The 22,014-nt window shown below is 39.4% G+C and overlaps 1 protein-coding gene across 1 annotated transcript in view; it reads right to left on the bottom strand.

The window, feature by feature from the left end:
• LOC139716445 (ethanolaminephosphotransferase 1-like) overlaps positions 1-22,014 on the bottom strand; it is a 39,806-nt gene continuing 17,792 nt past the window's right edge. Inside the window, exons 2-6 of the mRNA XM_071627990.1 lie at positions 17,620-17,688; positions 2,616-2,808; positions 1,771-2,039; positions 948-1,056; positions 1-56 (exon numbers count right to left, since the gene is read on the bottom strand). Of these exons, the coding sequence (XP_071484091.1) occupies positions 1-56; positions 948-1,056; positions 1,771-2,039; positions 2,616-2,808; positions 17,620-17,688 (696 nt within the window). The remainder of the gene's footprint in view (positions 57-947; positions 1,057-1,770; positions 2,040-2,615; positions 2,809-17,619; positions 17,689-22,014) is intronic.

Raw genomic sequence — 22,014 nt, 5'->3', positions numbered from 1 at the left:
TCACTCTCCCTGAAAGCGAAAGATCAAGGCTGACACCAAGTAACATTTGCAGGGACCTGTGTATGACACAAAGACTTTACCAGTACCATCACAAGTTAATCCTGCAGCAAAAGCTGTAGATTCTTACCACCTAACTACTGTACCTACATACGCACCAAGCCTGACAAAACATACGGTGAAAGTCTTACCAAATGCCATTTTGGCAAACAAGCAGAAGTATGAATTGGCGTCTGTTCCATCGTGGGAGTGAATCATAGTCAGTGATCAGAACATCATCTTATAAACTAGAAATACTGCTATGGCGACTGGTATGCCTCCACCATATCGCATATGTTCTCCTACAGTAGTAGGTATACAGGACGTCTTGACAATATCAGACTCGTTTCACATAATTGGCAAAAAACGGAAGTGACATACTTTTGTCACAAATGTGCTGAGTGTTCACTTTTCTTGAACTAGGTTTCATTTGGATGGATGGCTCAATTGCTAACAAGAGCAAGTATTTGGGAATTTGAGCATTTTCACTTGACCTTTGACCCTAGCCCTCTGACCTCATGACCCACAAGTCTGCAAACAATTACTACCTGGTAATATCCCATTTTCATGACAATACTTTGATCTATTTTCACTTCAGAAACTGTCACCTTTCTAGGGAAACACTGCCTAGTGTAGCAATCAACAATACATCATAAAAGCTGCTCTTCATGGGATACCATCTTACTTGTATAATATGCCTAACACACCAAAACTTTGTGAACTCATGTTGTGCAACTTAACTGTAAAAGCTAACACCGAGTTTGTTCCATAAACCTTATCTTTTGTCACTGTGGTCCATTCCTAATGTCTGTCCATGATACTGCGGCTTTGAAAATAAAACACAAAAAAAAGAAAGAGAAAGAAACGCTTCCTTGGAAAGAATCGATAAAGATTTTTAAACGAATACTCACTGCAAACCAAGCTCAGGAAGAAATAGTTGAACTGAAACCCATAGGGAAGAGTGATTTTCCAAATCTCATATCCATACAGACCAGTCAAGAAGTACACCACTGCAATAGCCTGTTGGGATAGGAGCACATACTGTATAAACCAATAGATCAACAGTCATATAAATCATTATGTACGAACGATAATGACTATGATAAAATATACTACTGTTACGACCACTACTACTACTACTACTGATGATGATGATGATGATGATGATGATAATAATAATAACTAGAAAAGCACTTAGACTGCGCAGATCTCCGCCAAGCAGCTCATTTCCACACACAATGCTGAAAATCGCCTCATTTCCCAATATAAAAAATGGATACAGGTGAATCATCTATTCATTAACAAACTCAACAATTTATTCATAAGGATCAGAACCAACACTTGCTGTCGGGCGAAAGCACGGTGGTCTAGTGGAGATGACGCCTGTCCAGTGATCAGGAGGTCGTAGGTTCGAATCCCGCTCGAGTATGTACGCCCTTGATTTTTCACCATGGCTACTACTAAACACTGATCAATTCAGTGCTTATTTACGTCGATGTAGGGCAATTTGTTAATCAGTTGCAATGAAAACACCTTGACGAAAGAATTTCATGAATTTCATTCAATGATTCATTCATTCATCAACTAACCCACACATTAAATCAAGGAAAGAAGGAATGAGTGAATAGATACCTGTATGAGTATAATGAATGAATTTCATTCATTAAACTCATACATTCCTTCCTTCCTTCCTTCATTCATCCATCCACCCATTCAAAATTCAACACCACTCACAAGCTGGCTGAAGTCGTAGCTCCAAGGGAGAAAGAGGACGCCAGTCAAGTACTTCTCCCAGTGTGACATGAAGAAAGCCGTGATGATGTGCCACTGGACAGCGTAGAATATCCAGGAGGTCCCGCCATAGTCTTCCAGACCCTTGCCGAAGATCGAGAAGAGTCCGATGGGCAGGAGGGTGGCCAGGATGCTGTCGCTGCCATGGTCGAACAGCTCCCCCAATGGCGTACTGGAGCCAGTGCGCCTCGCTTGCTTGCCATCAGTGCCATCTAGAAGATATGTTATATTCATATGAATGCATTAAGTCTACTGCTTTTTGAATCTTAACATAAATCATAGTTATCCCATTGAGGATGAGCTGATTTTACTACAACACGCATTTCCTATAGACACTTGCCGGGGTACACTCAGGACTCATCCTCAACGGTTTAATCATATAGTAACTTTTCAAAAATACTTGTGACACAAGAATCTTGAAGCCCAAGTCAGCACGACTGTATGTTCCATTTGGCTTTGATAAATAGAGTTTGAAACTTCAGGAAAATAAAAGAGTAGCAATTTCAAAAACTCTAGACTTACAATTCTAACATGCAATTCTGAGAAAGTTATGCAATTACAAGGTTTTACTATACTATCATGAAAAAAATTAAACAAACAAATCTCCAACTGGTTGGTACACAAAAGGGAAAAATAAAGTTTACCTGGTAGATGCAAACTGTAAATAGATTGTTTCCTTTCTGTTTTGAAAACAAATAAAGAAAAAAATAAAATTCCAAACTCCCCACGAGCAATGACCGCAATCACTGTGCCAACAGAGTCTGTTCAAACGGCGTCTTTCTTCCTACCTAGGGTGTGGCCAAGGAACTGGCAGGCCGAGGCAACGAACCAGACCCAGTTGGGGACAGGGGGGTAATCCGTCAGGGTCCTGTTGTTACTGAAGTAGTCCCAGTCATAGAAGGCCAGGAGGAGGAAGAGAGCCAATTGAAAGAGGAATCCCAGGAGGGTGAGGAGGTTGGGGGCAATCCACAACGGGTACAGCTGTAACAACAACCAGAGTGAAACACGGGATCATTCAATCTCCACCATCCCTCTGCTTGTAGGGTGGCTATTCACAATATTTCTTGGGGTTATTGCCGAGTTGGCATTATCAGTCAAAAAGAAATAGAGACAGAAAACTTTGTTTCTGAACTACACAAGACAATGAAAGATTGAAATTCCCTGCTTACATGTACATACTTTTTTTCTTGAGCAGGTAATCCTCACAATAACATTAATCATATCAAAGTTTCCACCTTAAAACCCTAACCAGGCCAGGCTTTTTGACCTGTTCTGTGGCCGTGGGAGGGTTGATTCGAACCCCCCCCCCCCCCCCCCCCCCCGAGATCTCGGCCGTCGATCGCGCAATTGCCCTGAAAATTGGTTCACACATTACTTGCTGCATAATCTACTTTTAAAAACTATAAAAGAAAAAAATTAATTTTTCATTTTTTTATATTTCATAGTTAAAGGGAAGGTCCTGTTTTGGTTGATGATGGCACGTCGGGATGAAATTTTTTGGCAAGATAATGAGAAACTACTTATGAAATATGAAAGAGCATTGAAATTTATGGGGAATTCAAAGTTTGTTTGACAAAAATTGGTCTAGAAATGGCTGAGAAATGCAAAAATACGTCGTCCGATAAAAGTGTGGGACCCACACTTTCCCCCGTGATACGACCTTACCTCCCTCTACCGTTTGAATTTGACTACATTGGGCTTGGGGCTTTTTCAACCGTTATCTTCCGCACACGCGAGCGATGTGTACCGCACGGCTTGGTCTGGGAGGTTGACCTTTTCACCTCCGTGAATTTGGGAGAGAGACGGCGCGGCGAGGGAATATTGCGTAATCATGGGGGTTCATGGCACATTTGCAGACCTGTATGCACGTCGTGTGTGAGTGGAGTTCTGTGATCGCACTGCGCTATCAGCCGTCGCGTCGTTCCGTTTGTTTACTTGAGGGCACATAGTCTCTTTTCCTCGGTGTGATGCTGCGTATAGAGCTCTACGGATTCCGACTCGAGAGCAACTAAAACAGTTAGGTTTTGCGAGACGAGGTGTACATACGTCTCCGACCCAGAAATCTCGCAAAAGAATATAGAATCTTTCGAAATGAGGCGTAGGGGACAACGAAGGGATCGCGATTATTGAAACTGGACAAGATGCCTTCATCCCGTAGAAATGAACCGACGCGACACCTGGATCTACCGACCCCAGCTCGCGATGTCCTGAGTGAAAAAGTGAGTATACAGGCATTTTAGTGTAGAAGTTAGTCAGTCCGACCCATCTTTATCCGTAAGTGCATGATGTGAGAGCTTGAAGTTTATCTCGTGAAGAATATCCTGTGCCTGCTAGAAAAGATGTATGTAGGATGACCCACAAAAGACTTGATTACTTTATTTTCTCACCTTGATTTTCAAGGTTTTATGCGTGTAAAAAGTTCAGAAAAATAGATTTCTGAATAATGAAATTCGCAAGGGGTAATCGGCCAAACGAGAATGAAGTAGGGTCCCTTAGTGCCGAGTGTTCGTTGATCTGAAAATGAAATAAATTTCCTTATTCTGAAGCGTCCATAGTATTCTCAAGATTATGTGTATCGATCCGAAAACGAAATAAGGCTCGTTATTCCAAAAAGGAGATTCGTCAGTCAAAAATGAAGGAATATTCGTTATTAATTCTAAAAGTGAATAATATGTGCCCGAAGAGAATGGGGGAAGGGGTGATCATAATTTCTGTCGAGTATAGTTTACATGAGATTTGGAAGGGGATGATCTACACTGTATACTACTAGGTAGTATCAGAAACAGGGGAACACAATGGCGCGGCAGCATTGCACCCTCGTCGTGTCATTTTCTTTTCCCTACCTTTGAGTAGCCCCTATTTATAATAACCGTTTCTTCATCATATTACATAGCTCATCCTTATGATGTAATTAATCTGTCATATCATAATCATAAAAATGAAGTATACAATACCTGCAACATAACGACTAACGCTGGCCGTTTGGCGGAGGTTCAGTGGTCCGATGCATCATGATAATGTGCGTGTGTTTACGTATCATTTTCATTCAATTTTCTCTGCGTAGTATCCTATATACTTTTTTAATTAAAGTCTTATATGTATTTTGATTTGTATTTTGATTTGTTTGCTTTTGTTTTCAAAGCTTTTCAATTACTGTTTGTTATTATTAAATTGACTGAGACTGTACATGTACCGTATATGCCGTAGAAGACTGTAGGTTGTTCATTCACTGTGTCAGTTTTGTCCATCTATGTAGATCGTACATGTTGTACATAGATCCATCATGATGAATTGCTGTTTGCTTTGATGTGCCCTTTTCTTTGAAGTACTGAATGAATATGAAAGTTATGATAAATGGAAATATGAAATAGATTTTGTAATTTGACAAGCTATAAGATGATTTGCAGGTTGCATAATTCCATTTCCATTTCATAATTTGTTATCACAGTCAGTGAGAACAGCTTGATGTCAGGTTCTAAAACTTTTTAGGATGCTATGATTATGTTCCCCGGATGAATCCCTTCTGAGAAAAAAAAAATCTTCAGATGTATTTTTTTTTCTCAAAAGGGATTCATCCTGGGAACAATGCGTGTATAATTTTTCATAGATTGTCGGTTATGAATGCAACCAATGTCTTTTCCTTTTACACTTTCAGTAGGCTATGGATACTCTACATCTTAAGTGGCACTTTAGTGGTTTCTCGGGACCTCTGAAAATGAAATCAGACCACCTAACTTCTAAACAGTTTATATTTTGACGGTTCCATCGGAGAACTGTGTCGAAAAAAATGTTTCCTTTCATTGGTAGGCCACGATACATTTCTTTTTTCGGGTCATCAAAATTCGAATTGAACGTTTTTGTAAGCGATCCGAACAGGACACCAAAAATAAATGAATAAATAAAACTCAAGTTTGTCTCGGAATTAACTTGTGAAAACTCAATTGATTCCATTTTAACAGGGAACGCGGGATATTACGATGAATCATGGTAGTCAATGAGATACGTTGTATGACCCGACGTTACTCTTTCAATATACGTTTACGCGTGAAAAAAGAATGAATCTCTAATTCCACTGTATCAATTTTTTTTTATAGATCTCAGGAGCAAATCGAGAAAAGACAGGAATGCGCATTGGAAGCCAGTCAACAAAGGTAATGTTATTCTAATAAACATATCAACAAACGTGACCTATTCTTTTTCGCATTGTGTGTGTGTGTGTGTGTGTGTGCATGTGTATTTGTGTTTTTGTTTTATTTTGTTTTGTGTTTTTTTGTAGAATGTGAAAACACGTAAGGCCTATATCGGCCTATATGACGCTTATTTTTATTCCGCGAATTTCTTATTAGTCAGAATGGAAGGCATTGTGTGAATATCATTTTACGCTGGTACATAAACTACAGGATGTGCAATTGAATCGTATATTAGTTGAAGAAAATGTCTGCTCATGGAACCATGGTAATGATAAAATTATATATGAAAATGTTTCTGTTTTGTTCTTTATTACACAGGCAGATGTGTTCAACAGAATAACAAAACCAAAACCAAAAGCACTAAAAAAATTGGAGAGGTTCGGACATGCCGATTTTCTATTCCCGGCCACGAATTATCGCCAGAGACAAGTCGCTGTATCCATCTGTCTTTCTCCTGAAAAGTTTCTTCCTCCACCTCTCCGAAGTTCGGCTGAGCCCCTTCACAGCCTGAACGTTCCTGGCGAAAACCATGCCCAGCCCGAGGCCTGTCATTCCATCTGGCCCGCTGCTACCACTGCCCACCTGTCTAAAGAGTTGATCATTGGGGAACGACGTTGATGGCATCACAGCGAGTATCCACGGTGGTTGTTCAAACTGTATGAACAGTTCCTTTGGTAATCTACTCTGCTGTGGAATCGGCAGTAGACTATACCATGGTGTACTATTAGGCCGTAATTTTTTTTTTTTTTTTTTTTTAAATACAGTGTACTGTACATTGTTCTAAGTTTTGCACACAACTATATCCCCACAAACACAAGAGCCACTATTAGGGTTCGCGCGTATGCCAAAAAGCGGGATACAAATCTCGAGATTTACATGACCATCGTAATCTCGAGATTTTTGCAAATGTGCACACAAAATCCCACTAATTTGCGCGATCAGCATCGCGACGGTACCCCCAACAAATCTTGCACTTGATTTCTGAAATAGTGCGCTGATTTGCTCCCGGTGACCGCGTAAACGGCTGACCGAAAATACTTTACTCATCTCCAGATTTTATATTCCATCATTCAAGCGAGCATCACAATAATGGGTAAATGACAACATCACACTACTGTGTGGCAGCTGCGTAAATATTGTCGGTACATGCAAACGCGTGAAGAGGGGGAAAAATCTCGAGGTTTGGAGTTCAATCGTCATCCTGGGTCGTCATCCCGCTATGTTGTTATACGTGTGGCTCCGGCTAATTGCGCGTAGATATTCTACATACTGGAAAGATAGTAAACACAATATCAAGACATGCATGATCATGAATGCGAACGATCCGGGTTGTTTCATTGTACTGATAGGGTATTATGAAGGAAATTGTACGTATAAGGTCCACGAGTGTAGTAGCCGCGTTTGTACGTACCATATAGCGGGTTACCAAGCTCCCCGAAACTCGAGTTTTTATTTTGTTTTGTTTTATTTGTTTTCTTTGTTTTTGTTGAAACCGTTAATCGACACTCTCCAAATTAATTGGTTAGTAGAGTATACTATGCGCTCGGAAACTAGAGTTTGTTGGGCTTTTTGTCTGTTTCTTTATTTGTCTGTTTTTATTTTTGCAGCCTTTCTCCCTCACAGAAATACTAGTAACTCGCTAATTGCCTATCGATAAATTGATAAAACTACAAGCATTGTTCTTGAACCTCACATACATTGTCGAGTGCACGCCGTTGTGGCGTGCGCTATGAATGATGGGATATGAAAGATTCGAGTTTTTGTGGTCGACCGTTCACACGTGTGTAGTGTATTTGCGGGACAAAGATTAGCGCGCTAATAACAGCAAGATTTCTTGGGTTTAGCATTGCGCTGCTGACCGCGCTTTGTTGGGTTTTTGTCAACTCGTGCAAAGAACTCAGTTTACTAGCGGGTTACAAATTTCTCGTTTTGTTACCCAGTAATTTTTATACGTGTGAATCCCCCTATAGGCGTGTATAGATGAGTAATGAATGCCAGCGCGTTTTCACTTATTTTTCATGTTTATATAGGCTGTATGTTTGTTTATTATTGCCCTTGTCATATTCAACAAAACAACAAATTACGATACAAAATAATAATATTATACTCCGTATACATTACGCAACAGTCACTCCAAAGATATTACCCTGAATGCCCATCCCCCGTCACATGGACGTAGGGCCTAATTTACACTGTACAGTGACGTTCAAACAGTAAAAACATTGACTCAACGATCAATCATTAGTTCACACATTGTATACACACATGTTTACATGTATGCTGGTTAATTTCTTTGGTAGTGCAATACGCTGTACAGGCCTGCTGGTAAATTCCCACAAGAAGTTCGTAATCTGTCCTTTTTAGTACCTCGGATAAGCTTGATTTTCAGACATTTCCTTTTTTATGTCGAAGGTATATTTTTTCTCTTCCTTTTCTCATATTATCCCTGTGAATTATCCCTGTATGAATTTTCTTTGCAAATATGTGGCTTGACCGTAAGTTTCTTATAGATAATCTATTACATCGGTAAGTATGTAAATTTTGCTATTAACAAACAGGCAATGTTCGCACCTCTTTAAAATAATGGCAGAGAGAAGTTTAAATTTGCGCTTTCAAGCACAGCGATATGCTTGACGTGGAATTATTATAGGTGATATTGAATACGACTGGGAAGAACACTGTCAAACCGAAGATAATGATAATTCACATGTTACTGCTCAGTATTATTAGTGTAATTCATTTTTGTATAATATTCACATTATTAGTATTATGTCTCGCCATCGTTGTTCCTGTTACTGGTCATTGGTCATTGGTGTTTTTTGTTTTTGTATGTGTGCTATATGCCTATATCTCGCGAATCGTGAAGAGGCTAATGGCTGGGAGCCAAATGATATCAGATAATTATTGTCGATAGCATTAGCACTAACTGGAACGGATTCCACGTACTCTGGCGTTATGAGCATCGTCAAAATAATCTTGACAAAACATATTTTCTCCTCAATCAAAACAGAGGTTCTCGGGAGGTTTGTAATGACAACTTATATAGAGAATGAAATCATTTGTGATGATGATAATAGTACAGTATTCATGATAATCATTACAATGGTATAAAAAACGGTAACAACAAAGGCTACAATTTCAAGCGGCAGTACCAATTCCAGGAGTTAGCTGTTTTGTTTAGCAATAACCTCGATTTTTTTTTAATACCACGAACTGCGTGTTTGTGATTGATGAAAAAAAAAAGTTAAGTGCATTAATTACTTCACGCAACCACATTGGCCTCATTAGCTGTTATACGAGTTGATAAGAATAATCACAGAAATATTCATTTTCAAAAGTGATCGACACTTCGTCTTGTAATTGTACTTACATTTCCCTTGAAATGTTGGTATGTACGGTCCGATATCACCATCTCCGGTTCTGTCCGAGGTCATAATGTGCAGTAATCGTGGATACTGGTTAGCTCGGTTAGCTTCAAGAGGGATAATTTTAAAGCGAGATGCCGATCCAGAGCACTTGCAAGATAAACTTTATACACTGACGAGAAACTAACTGTAAACAATCGAGGGAACTTGATTAACCACAACTGAAATGCTCTTCCAGGGAATATAAAGCATATGAAAATATGTATGTATAGGGTTCACCTTCAAGATCAACTCTTCTTGTTTTGTTCTAATTTATTTATATTGTAATTCAATTATTTTTAGTGTCTTTTTATTGCACTTCATTGTACTTGAATGATGGTGAATAAAACTAGACTGAACTAAACTAGAACCGAGTTTGTAATCCTTGACAAGATCAACCTTGTTTCGTTCGTCAAGTTCACAGCTTTGTCGACCTCATGTTTCAGCAAGGAACTGTGAACGGAAAGATATCTCCTCCCTCTCTCTCCCTCCCTCTCTCTCTCTCCTTCTCTCTCTCTCTCTCTCTTTCTGACCTTAGTTTCAGGCTTACCGTGTTGTTTTGTTTCAGTTTTTACATCAGAATTGTCGGAAAAGATTTGAATGTAATCCATGGTCGGGGAGGTGTGCTGCCGCACAGTTTCATCCCTCGTCTTGGTGCATCCGATTGAAAAATTGCCTTTTATACATCGACGTTTATAAGCATTAGAAATCTGATCAGTGTTTTTGAAGTATCTTTGACAAAATAACTCATGGATGTACATAATCGAAAAGAATTCAAACCTACGACCTCCTGATCTCCGGATTTTCAGGAATATATTGACATCTTATTCCTACACAAAATTTTGGTACACTGTCTTTTACATCTATGTATCTGTATATGCCCGAAATGAGTTGGATGTGATGTATACAATTTCTATAAAATGATACATGTATCTATAGTTCACACCAATGTCTCATCTGCAATTATGGTTTGCGAATTGTCTCCATGTTGATACTTTATAGTTTTCCCTTCCAAAATAGCCCAAAAGAGTCTTGCTATTTAATTTAAAGAGAATTGCTGCAGTCTGTAGGCCTATCGTTGTATTTTTATACTATGTGAAAATTTTTTACCATAATACACGCATTTTTTTTTTTATATTCCAATGTTAAGATCAACAGATTTATCATTATTTATTATAAGGCTTGTTTCTTATGCTACTTACCTTTTCACATCAAACAAGATACATTGTTTAGCACTGTCAGAATTGTGATTGAAAAAAAAATATGTGGTGTGGTTTACATAGGTACATGTATACAAGTATTTGTTATATATACAGATATATATATATATATATATATATATATATATATAAAGTAAAAGAATTAGAAGAAGAACGCCGTAAAAAAATAAATCATGAAGATCTTAAAAACGGAGCATAGCTCTCAAATACTGAAAGGCAAGGTCACACTCTTCATCAGTTCAAGAGTGTGACCTTGCCTTTCAGTATTTGAGAGCTATGCTCCGTTTTTAAGATTTTCAGGATCTATGATTTTTTTTTTTTTACGGCGTTCTTCTTCTACTAATTCTTGTACTTATTATCATCAAGACGCCGAGCAAACCAATTTTCTTATTACAATTCTGTATATATATATATATATATATATATATATATTGGCCTCTTGTTATTACTATTTCTATTTCTGTTCAAATGCATGCAAATTGGTTGCTATTTTGCTTTTATGTTTATGTCTCATCAAGCCCTTGAAAAAGGCTGGTGAAACAGCCGAAAGCTTGGGGAATAAAGGCAAGACTGAACATCACTGCAACGTCTATACTGCAAGTTTTCCTTCCGTCACACACACACACACACACACACACATATATATATATATATATATATATATATATATATACGTAAAACTGTCTCGAAATTACTCAAATTTCCAGTTCTATTCTGAAGAATGGGAAAAGACACGCGAATACAAGCGGTGTTCAAAATTTACAATAAATACACATGTACACACATCTCTGTATGAACACTGTCAAACACTGTGATATGATGGTCACTGCATGTTATAGATTTTGCTTGTGGAGATAGATTGACAAGAGTTTTTGCTTGACGGCATCGTCTTCCATACGGTTACAGCTCGTTATTCCGAAGGGTCGTTATTCCGAAGGCTCGTTATTCCGAAGGCTCTTCAGTCCGAAGTTTCGTTATTCCGAAGGTTCGTTATTCCGAATTTCATTTTCGGATTAACAAAATCTTCGATAGCGAACCTTCTGAATAACGCTACAAAAATGTTCGGATTAACGAACCCTTTTTCATTTTCAGATTAACCAACATCTAGGTATAGGGAATTTGTGTGTTTCGCATTAAGGAACCTTCGGAATAACGAACCTTCGGAATAAAGAACCTTCGGAATAACGAACAGCACCCTTCCATGTACAGCCAAGATTTCAACCTGCAGATGAGCCAAGACACCTTGTTTCATACGTGAGTATATAGGTATAAAAAGCTGTCATTGATTTGAAATTGTAACACGACATTTCCATATAGAATAATGTAAACCTAAATATAGAATCATATAAAATGTCTTTCAGGGTGTCTTACTAAAAATTTTTGATTAAAACATTGTTGATTTCTCCGTACCGAAACTTTTATGGATCATCACATCGCCTCCAATGTATACGTTGTTTATAACAAACGCTCAGTAAGATTTGTGTAATATGAACCATGACTCCATTCTGTCAATATATTTCGAGTTTCGCAGTCGAATTTCACTGTGGGGTGCTTGAGAGATGTACATCATGATAACTGCTAGGGAGTTGAATGTTCCAGCATGATCCTGTCGAATTCACTTGCATTATAGGTATACATCGGAACTCGATTGTAGCTCGATCCACTAAACATGGGCAAGTCAGTTTGCATGCTATGCACAGTGAAATCAGTGAAATTTCGGCCACTATAATTATACTGAACAAAACATACGATCCCATCGCTGACAAAAACCTGACAATTGATATTATATATAGCATTCTAACTAGAAGTTTCCATGAAGTATAATACAACATAGATATGTAATCAAGTCACTGCCAGGGGGTCTTACCAAAAACAATTCTGAGTAAAATATTTTTGATTCAATGATTCATCACATCGCGTTCGGTACGTGTTTACTTATTTTGTTTACACGCGCTAAGCAGAATAAAGCAGAATGAACCATTTGTCAAGCAGGTAAGTCATATCATTCATGACGTGATTGACAATACAGACTTTGCCACAATGGTTCCGTAACGGTAAATTAACACAAAATCTATGATCATCGTTTGATGATAAGAAACCAAGTGTTGTCTTTATTATATTCCATGAATACTTCACGTATAAAACGTTGTGATACTATATACGTACGATACCTGCCCGTAATATGGATCATTCACGTAAACAAATCCCCGCTCTTATTTTTTTTTTTCGGCAGTTGTAACGGGGAAGTGACTGTAGGTGTATCAGACACAGCTATTAAAAAAAAGGTGATTTCATTCATGCAAACGTGTATTATTACTATTTTGTCGCATGATTTCGGACATGAATTTCATACATTTCAGAAGCAGCAGTGAGATTGAAATATTAACATACCTATAGAGATGACCCTTGGTTGCTAAACATACCGATTTGGCAGTCAAAATCAAGGAACCAGCCAATAAATGGTATATATTTTCCTTCTCTGATTCAATTCAATGTATTAATTTCTTTATTTCCATCTTTGAAAAGACATGATTAAGAAAAAACTTTGAATTTCAGAAACTCAAGTCCTACAGGCCTACCGGTAATTGCAGTGTCGTTGATTTTCAATTGACAATTACAAATGTATGTCGCATAACTCACATTATTATCAAACATAACTCTCTAAAAAAAAGATTGAGTGAAAATATTCACTCTCGAAGGAGTGAATACAAAAAAGAGTGAATTTAGAGTGAAATTGGAGTGAATTTCGAGTGAACATGTTCATTTTCACTCATTTTGGAGTGACCGCAGGGATCACTCGAAGATTTTGGACTTTGCCACAATAGTTCCGTAACAGTAAATTAACACAAAATCTATAATCATCGTTTGATGATAAGAAACCAAGTGTTGTCTTTATTATATTCTATAAATACTTCACGTATACGTTGTGATACCAAGGAGGTACTACGTACGATACCTGCCAGTAATATGGGTCATTCACGTAAACAAAAATCTCGGCCTCGAATTATACAATTGGTAACAAAAGCTATCATTGATTTGAAATTGTAACACGACATTTCCATAAAGAATAATTAATAAACCTAAATAAAATGTCTTTCAGGGGGTCTTACTAAAAATTATTTGATTAAAACATTGTTGATTCCTCCGTACCGAAACTTGTGTATGGTTCTATCACATCGCCTCCAACGTATACATTGTTTATAACAATATAACGCTCAGTAAGACTCAATAAGCGCTTTCACATCAGCCCGATGTTTCGAAATAGCGCGCTATTTTCTGACTTGGGAAATTTAAAAATATCTCGAGCTTGGATTTTTATCGGGCTGATGTGAAAACGCCTATTGTGAACCATATAACTCCATTCTGTCAATATCGCCGGTGGAGCTCTTATAGCTCGATCCACTAAACATGGGCAAGTCAGTTTGTATGCTATGCACAGTGAAATCAGTGAAATCTCGACCACTATAATTATACTGAACAAAACATACGATCCCATCGGTGACAAAACCCGACAATTGATATTATATATAGCATTCTAAGGGTGCTGTTCGTTATTCCGAAGGTTCGCTATTCCGAAGGTTCGTTATTCCGAAGGGTCGTTAATCCGAAACACGCAAATTCCCTAGACCTACAGGTTCGTTAATCCGAAAATGAAAAAGGGTTCGTTAATCCGAAAATTTGTGGCGTTATTCCGAAGGTTCGTTATTCCGAAGATTGGTTAATCCGAAAATGAAATTCGGAACACTGAACCTTCGGAATAACGAATCTTAGGAATAAAGAGCCTTCGGAATAACGACCCTTCGGAATAACGAGCTGTAACCGCATTCTAACTAGAAGTTTCCATGAAGTATATACAGCATAAATATGTAATCAAGTCACTGCCAGGGGGTCTTACTTAAAATAATTCTGATTAAAATATTTTTGATTCAAATTATTCATCACATCGCGTTCGGTACGTGTTTACTTATTTTGTTTACACGCGCTAAGCAGAATAAAGCAGAATGAACCATTTGTCAAGCAGGTAAGTCATATTATTCATGACGCGATTGATAATACAGACTTTGCCACAATAGTTCCGTAACAGTAAATTAACACTAAATCTATCATCATCGTTTGATGATAAGAAACCAAGTATTGTCTCTATTATATTCTATAAATACTTCACGTACAAAACGTTGTGATACCAAGGAAGTACTCCGTTTCCTCTCACCTCCCTGGTGATACCTGCCCGTAATATGGATCATTCACGTAAACAAATCTCTGCTCGTTAGCTTTTTTTCGGCAGTTGTAACGGGAAGTGACTGTATGCGGTAAATTTTGATTAAAAAATGATAATAAATGACCGGACGATAGATTGCCTGAATTTCACCCCAGCAATTTTTTTTTTTTTTTTGGGGGGGGGGGGGGGGGGGCTGTAACTTCACAATTAATTTCTATAAAAATGTAGTGTTTATACTAATGTATTTTGGCTCATTTGGAGGTTGAAATCTTGATGCAAACTTCTTTCGTTTCATGTGTGTGAAGCTGCAGACTGCAATATAGGTGTAGCGTTTCAAATATTGGCGTCGTCTATCTGTTTGGATACTTTCTGTAATGTCTTGACACACACACACACACAAAAAAAAAAAAAAATCGGAAGTTACCGATCGAGTTTTTTTCCTATTTTTGGGAATTGTGAGGGTGGCTAGTCGCGATTATTCAATAGTGCCTCACATGCGCTGATCAAGCCTGTGTCAAGACAGTCATAAACATATCTCTGAGCTGGCGGTTTGAACATCAAAAATTCAATCGAAATCCATCTAGGATCTTTTTTCTGTGTGTGTGTAGTAGCTAGTACACGTGTGTCTAGCTTCAAACTTTCATGTTCGAATAGATGATAAAATCGTTGATGCCGGTGGGCTCAAGTACAGACATACGTGAAATATCTACAGTCGGTGCCATAACCATTCAATTACTTTCTTCGGACTCACAAAGTTTAGTACCCAATGGCACAACCTTGGATACATAGTATTCAATGGATGGAGCTGTACATTACTAGACATTCGGATCATTTCCATAACCAGGTAGGTAGGGATACTGGTATCGGCGACCCAACACGTTCAATGGGGTTACGATACCGGTGTGTGTTCCACCGTACACCAAGGCCGCGTTCATGCGAATTTCGTAGCCAGAATCACAAACATGAATCATGATTCAAAACGGCGTTTCAAATCACGGTCTCAGCGGAAGAGCGTTCATGCGGGCTTTCGCAATGCTGATTCTGGCTCTGCTCATCCTTTGCCATTGCGCAGCGCACTGCGCAGTTTCTGCAACTCGAGCCAGACCTCCTTATGCCAACTGATCAGTCAGTTATTATAGGCCTTTACGTTTTAATTTCAGTGAATACTTTCCAATACTAAGGTGTGGCATTCAGGCTCTGCCCACAGAAGGGAATAATCCTAATTCTTCGTCTCTCCAATCATTTCCCTAGGTAGACACAGCGCTGCAGGCATTACTTTTATCAACTCAATCGGAGAGTAATTACATGTATTATTATATTAAACAGCTAACGTTAGATACTAGCATAGAATCGGTGTATGGCGTTGATGTAAACAAATAAGTGCAAGTATGGTACCGAAACACACGATTCATAAGACGTACACAAGCACGCGAACAGAGCAAGAAGCTGTGGGATACCCCTCGAGACACGCATGCGCACAACGCACAATGACGTCATAGAATCATGATTGAAATCACGGTTGCGTTCATGCGGTTTCTGCGATCGTGATTCTGGCTGAATCATGATTCAAAACGCCCTATTTTCCGCGTTTCAGATCGGCGTTTTGAAACGCGTTTAAATGGAAAAATCGCATGAACGCAACGCAACTAAACACGTTTAGCGACTAAACGTGTTTAGAAACGCAATTCTAGTTTCGCATGAACGCAGCCCAAATGAAGCAAGTGGCTGGGCATCATTGGGTATTGGGTGTGTTTCTCTGGTGTGTGTAGGTCTGTACGGCGAGAGAAGGGGAGAGAGATTCTGCCGAGAGTCCTTGGGGAGCTCGCAGAGTGATAAGAAAGCCTAAAAATAGATGTGTTTCGGTCAAGGGGTCAGGAGGGCCTGTCGCTTGGAGGAATGGAAGGCGTGGAAGGTGGCTGGAGTTTGGCTCGCAAAACGCAGAGACAGTATCGTATTGCAATGAAAACGGCAGGTGGCGCTCTGTATGTAACGGTCATCCTGATAGATGTTTGAAAGATTTTGCCTTCTTGCAGCAAATTACTATGTACTAAATTCGTAATTTTCTCATCTATTTTACCCTGTAATGTGAAACGAACCATCGTGGATGTTGATACTATCCTTCCTCAACACAATTTCATCGAGTATTCTGCAAATACTAGCAAATAACATTCTGATACGCCACATAAACAGGAACAGGACCATCCCTTTAATATGCGTGAAATCATAAATTTTACTCTAATTCAGAAAATAAAGCTAATAGCATCCGAATTTTTGGTGACACAGTTTCTTGTTGCATTCCCAACAATGTACTTAAAAAAAAATGTGGTATCAAAATTAATTTCTTATGTATTCTATTGGCGCAGTCAAAAATTTTCGTGCAGTAGAATGGTCGCGAAAAATGTGGAGGGGGGATTGATTCAACCCCCCCAGCCTTTTTAGGGTTAATATCAAACATGATAAACCTTGACTTTTTAGCGCAAAAAGAAAATCTACTTGCTATTCCCACTCACTACAAGCCAAAATATTGCCTCCTGACATACACAGGATAACTTGGATACGTGTTTGTATACAAGTTCTAAGGAAAAAGGTTATACTCTGGAAAATTTGCATTTTTCCTGAAGACATACATTGTACACCATGTATGCAAATACAGTTTGTACCAGAGATTAAAGTTCAAACAGACTACCATATTTCTATTTAAAAAAAAAAAAAAAAGCACACACAAATCTGAAGACATATTGCTAGAGAAGTTCACATACCTTCACACAAGCATTCCAAAATGGGTGCATCAAGTAGATAGCCAAGGGTGACGTGTCCTTGCTGCTATACTGGTAGGTATAAACAAACAAACAAACAAACAAACAAAATAAATGCATGCAACAAATGCACATAATAGCGAATCAGCAAAATAAATTACATACCCAGGTCATTTCATGAAGTCGTTGAAGACGAGTCCTCCCAAGTATACTCAGGCAGGTGTCTATGGTATGGGAAATGCGTGTTGTACCAAAATCAGCCTGTCCTCAACAAATAAAAAACAAAAAACAAAAAACAAGAATTCTGTGTTCCATAGAACTGAAGATACAAATCTGTCAAATGCCCATTTCATCATCCTGTGCCACTAAAGTTGTGTCAATCACTTTAACTTCCTTGAAGTATCGTGTTTGTCCATGGATGTATTTATGTACTAATCACAACAGAATGATAGCCAGAGCTGTAGTGGTAGCTAGGGGGTGGAGTCTCTGTCAGTGTAAGAACTGAGAGCTAATCGAGAACTGATGCAATGACAATTAGGCCTACTTACATGTAGGTACTGTACCGGTGGTAACTAGGGCCTACTGTAAGATGAAAAGAAATTGGCTTGTCTATTTATAAGTATTATTATTATAGTAAAAAAATAAAAAAAAAACAAAAAAACCTGCACCAACCCGCAAGATTTAAACTCCCATGCCAAAATTTGACTGTGCGCAAAAGCACAGCCAGATTTCTGCATGTAGAACTAGAAGGCTGTCAAATTTTTAAAGTTTTGGTTGAATTATGGGTGGCTTGATTTACTCAGCATACAAGTAGCTTGATTCTACAGTTCTCACTCTCAGCCGTGCTCTATTAACTTCACACAGCCCTGTTGCTGCACAGGCTACACAAGAAAATGAGTGTGGTTCTCAGCATAAACATTAATACTTTTGAGAATTTCAATTTGGAGGTTTGACTCTGCCAACTTCCAATACTGTTCATATAGTTTAATTTTTGTGTACGGATATTTATGCGAATGACAAGGTCATAGACATTTTTGCTGGGATGGTGTGGTCTATCGCAAATTGACGCTGACACTTACGTTAATGCTCTATTTAACATCGCACTGCCTCTGGTCGGGCTATTGCTAGGCATTTATAAGCACAAGGAGACAATTTTGCATCTTGTTCAATTCGCAATCCAACTGTGATTCGTGAAATTTGCGAAAATTAAACCCTCAGCCTGGCGAAAATTCACTAACAGCTTATACAGTAATTTAACTGCGATTAGTAGTAACTAATAGCATGTTTACGGGGGACGTAACCCTGGGGCACTCCTTCACAGAGTTATACTGTGGCCAGTGGGCCTCGCGTTCGGGCTGGTCGCAGTTGGGGGGACTCTATCTACCTCCTGGTACTTCAGCGTAGAGGACTACTTACAATGTAGGACTCTAGACTACAGTCTACACCATGTATGGTAACGCCTAAGGGTACCACCTATCGGCATCGATCTATTGATATCGACCACCTACTGACATCGACACCTATCATGGCTGATTACGTATAGAACGAAAAGGTATGTGTGGGATTAAGTGCCATTACTATTAGCTATGCAAACAATAATGCACCTGTCAATTGTAAGACCCACTATGTGACCCCCGGGAGAAGTGCGTCATGGGTGATACCTGGTACTTGCGCCAAAATTATGGACTCAGGGCACCGTCAAGGACACCTTTGGTGAGTCGCGCCAGAGACGTTATGGTGGGGCAATGTCAGTCTCTTTACTGGGTGGGTTCCGATGTGTGTCCAATTTAGTCCACTGCTGGCACTACTTTCAGCACCGAACGCGCGTTGTACATACGCACGTACGCACAGGACCGGTACCGTATTACTGTGGACGCGTCGATCAACGCATGTACATGAATGTAGAATCAGTGAATGCATGTGAACAAGAACTCTTCAAAACAACCAGTAAATACTATTGCAGTTCAAATATTTGACAAATGCAATAATACACTTCAAAGAAACATCAGTTTTTCAAAGCCAATTGAACATGAATGTACATGTACGAAGTGTAGGCCTACCTATTCACGATTGCTATCTTTGAAAGTGCATGTATTTTGTGTGGCAGTGCCGTGCGGTTGCGATTGCTGCTGGTTTGGCACTGAAAATACAGCTGTAGTCCCGCTATAGCGCAACGTACAATATGCATGCGCATGCACATTAGTTGTAACCGTGCAGCAGCACATATTCACGCGCATGCACTGCACGATCCGTATGTACTCGAACGACGAATTTGAATTTGGAGGGGAAAAATGTTCAACAATAAATATTTACGAGGGATATTTTTACATATCAAAACTACTGTTATTTTAAGGTCAAAATTTTCTGTTGATAAATTTTTAATTAGTAGCAAGTGAAAATAAAGAAGACACAAGTTACAGACATCAAGAAACCTCCAAAACCCGATGTGCGTAAGATGGAAAGTCAAATTCTGTGGAGGTAAGTCCAAATTGTGACGGAGGGTGCGTATAATTCATTGAATGGTGAGTCCAAAGTGGCGACGGAGGGTGTGTACATGTAAATAAGAAGTGGACTCTCCTTTGACCATGACTGACATCTCCCGGGGGTCACCTAGTAGTGGGTCTTACAATTGATAGGTGCATAATAACAAAGAAACGAAAATCAAACTCATAAACAAACTAACAAAACAAACTAAACATATTTCAATTAAAGCAAGTGGCCCTTGATTCGCCAGGGTTCCATGAATCACCCACTCTTACAAATAAAAATTCACTGAAATTCATGAATAAAAAATGGCGCATATCAAGTGCGAAATTCAAACTATGCAACTATCTCCACACGTGTTCCGGAGTGCACAACAGTGGGCCATGTCGCCAGACCCCCGAAATCATTAATCGAACCCTCCCGAGTCAACTCGCACAAGCAGTTCAACGGGTAAGTAAACAGGTAAGTAAAGTTGCATAGCAACACATATAGACTCGTTTCATTCCAAGTTTTGAAGTTACTAGTCTGTTTATTGGCATCGAATCTATACTGCAAGTACACTTACAGCCATGATTGCATCCGTTTCTGAGATAACTTGAGCGTTTACGCCATATTTATATTTTGCATGCCACCCGTGCCGGCATTTGCTGTATCTCCAGTGTTCGATCGCAACGTGTTGTGAATGCAACGAATCTCTCGCATAGCGTGCGAGTACATGGATAGTACCGCGCATTCGTAGTGCATTATAGTACAGTACGTGCGTAGCACGCGCGCTGATACATTCACATAGGTTGGGCGAGCGCACCGTACGTCGCGCATGTTGATCCACGGACATAGGGGGCCGAACAATGGTCGCAGCGCAAGCGTTCGGATCATGCACGCTATTTTGCTTCCGCTGCTTAGGATGGCGAACATTGGGCCACTTGCTTTACACTTCCGCTCAGTAACGATGCACGACTATGATTTTCACGTGTATTACCTACATGTGATGTAGATCTATAGTGTACATGTATGGAGGGAGGGGTGCCGATCGTGAGGTAGGCCTACCCTTGGCTTTACAGCCGCGCGAAGAACATGCATCGCATGCACTAAAATTGCGTTACTTTACAGCGGAGGTTCAGAACTACAGAATCAATAGGACAGTCATGAGATTCGAAACTGAAGTATTTACGGCATATTTGTAGAAAAACTTAGAAGAACTTGTTTTATACTTTCGGAGTAAATGAGTTGCAATTCAGGGTGCCGATAGGTGGTACGTATACCCTCAATCATACACTGTAAAGTTACTGTATGTCAGTCCGGGAAACCCGCTCATGAGGACCGCCCCCGCGTACGAGGACTGTCCCTCCTCATGAGGACCTCCCCCCGCCTCATGAGGCCCCCCGGGGAACGCCTCATGAGGCCCCCCATTCACTTCTTATTCATCTCACATCTGACGTATAAATTGTCGCAACTTTGCACAGTGATTTTTTGTTACACACACATGTCCACTATCCATGATGAAAAGAAGAAAAAATCCTGTCTGGTTTTTTTTTCAAAAATCGAGTTTTAATCAACCGATGCAGAGCGCCCATCAAAACACGGGCGCCAGCGCGTTCGCACAATGCAAGACTGCCGCACCTAGCGGCCTGATCCGACTAAATATTTTCGATGCTTTTTTTCTGCGGCTCTCACCTCTCCGCGCACGAATCAGCCTCGTGAAGCTGAAGTCTGACATCTTTTTACACAAATTCGTAACGAGAAAAATTAAATCAGTACTTACTAACCTGATCTTGTCCATATATGTGATGCGCTCCGTCGGAATGAGTCAAAAGTCGCAAAAAATGAAATCGTAGTTATGCCTATATGTGAATTCTACAGACTCTAAGCTTTACACTGATATGTAATACAACTCATTTCGACATCCCTATAGAT

Source organism: Diadema antillarum, unplaced genomic scaffold (assembly GCF_040938485.1).
Source record: "Diadema antillarum isolate AM-2024a unplaced genomic scaffold, OU_Dant_1.0 scf00000065, whole genome shotgun sequence".
Lineage (NCBI taxonomy): Eukaryota > Metazoa > Echinodermata > Echinoidea > Diadematoida > Diadematidae > Diadema > Diadema antillarum.
Note: the sequence above shows the minus strand (reverse complement) of the source record. Positions and strands in the feature narration are given on the sequence as shown.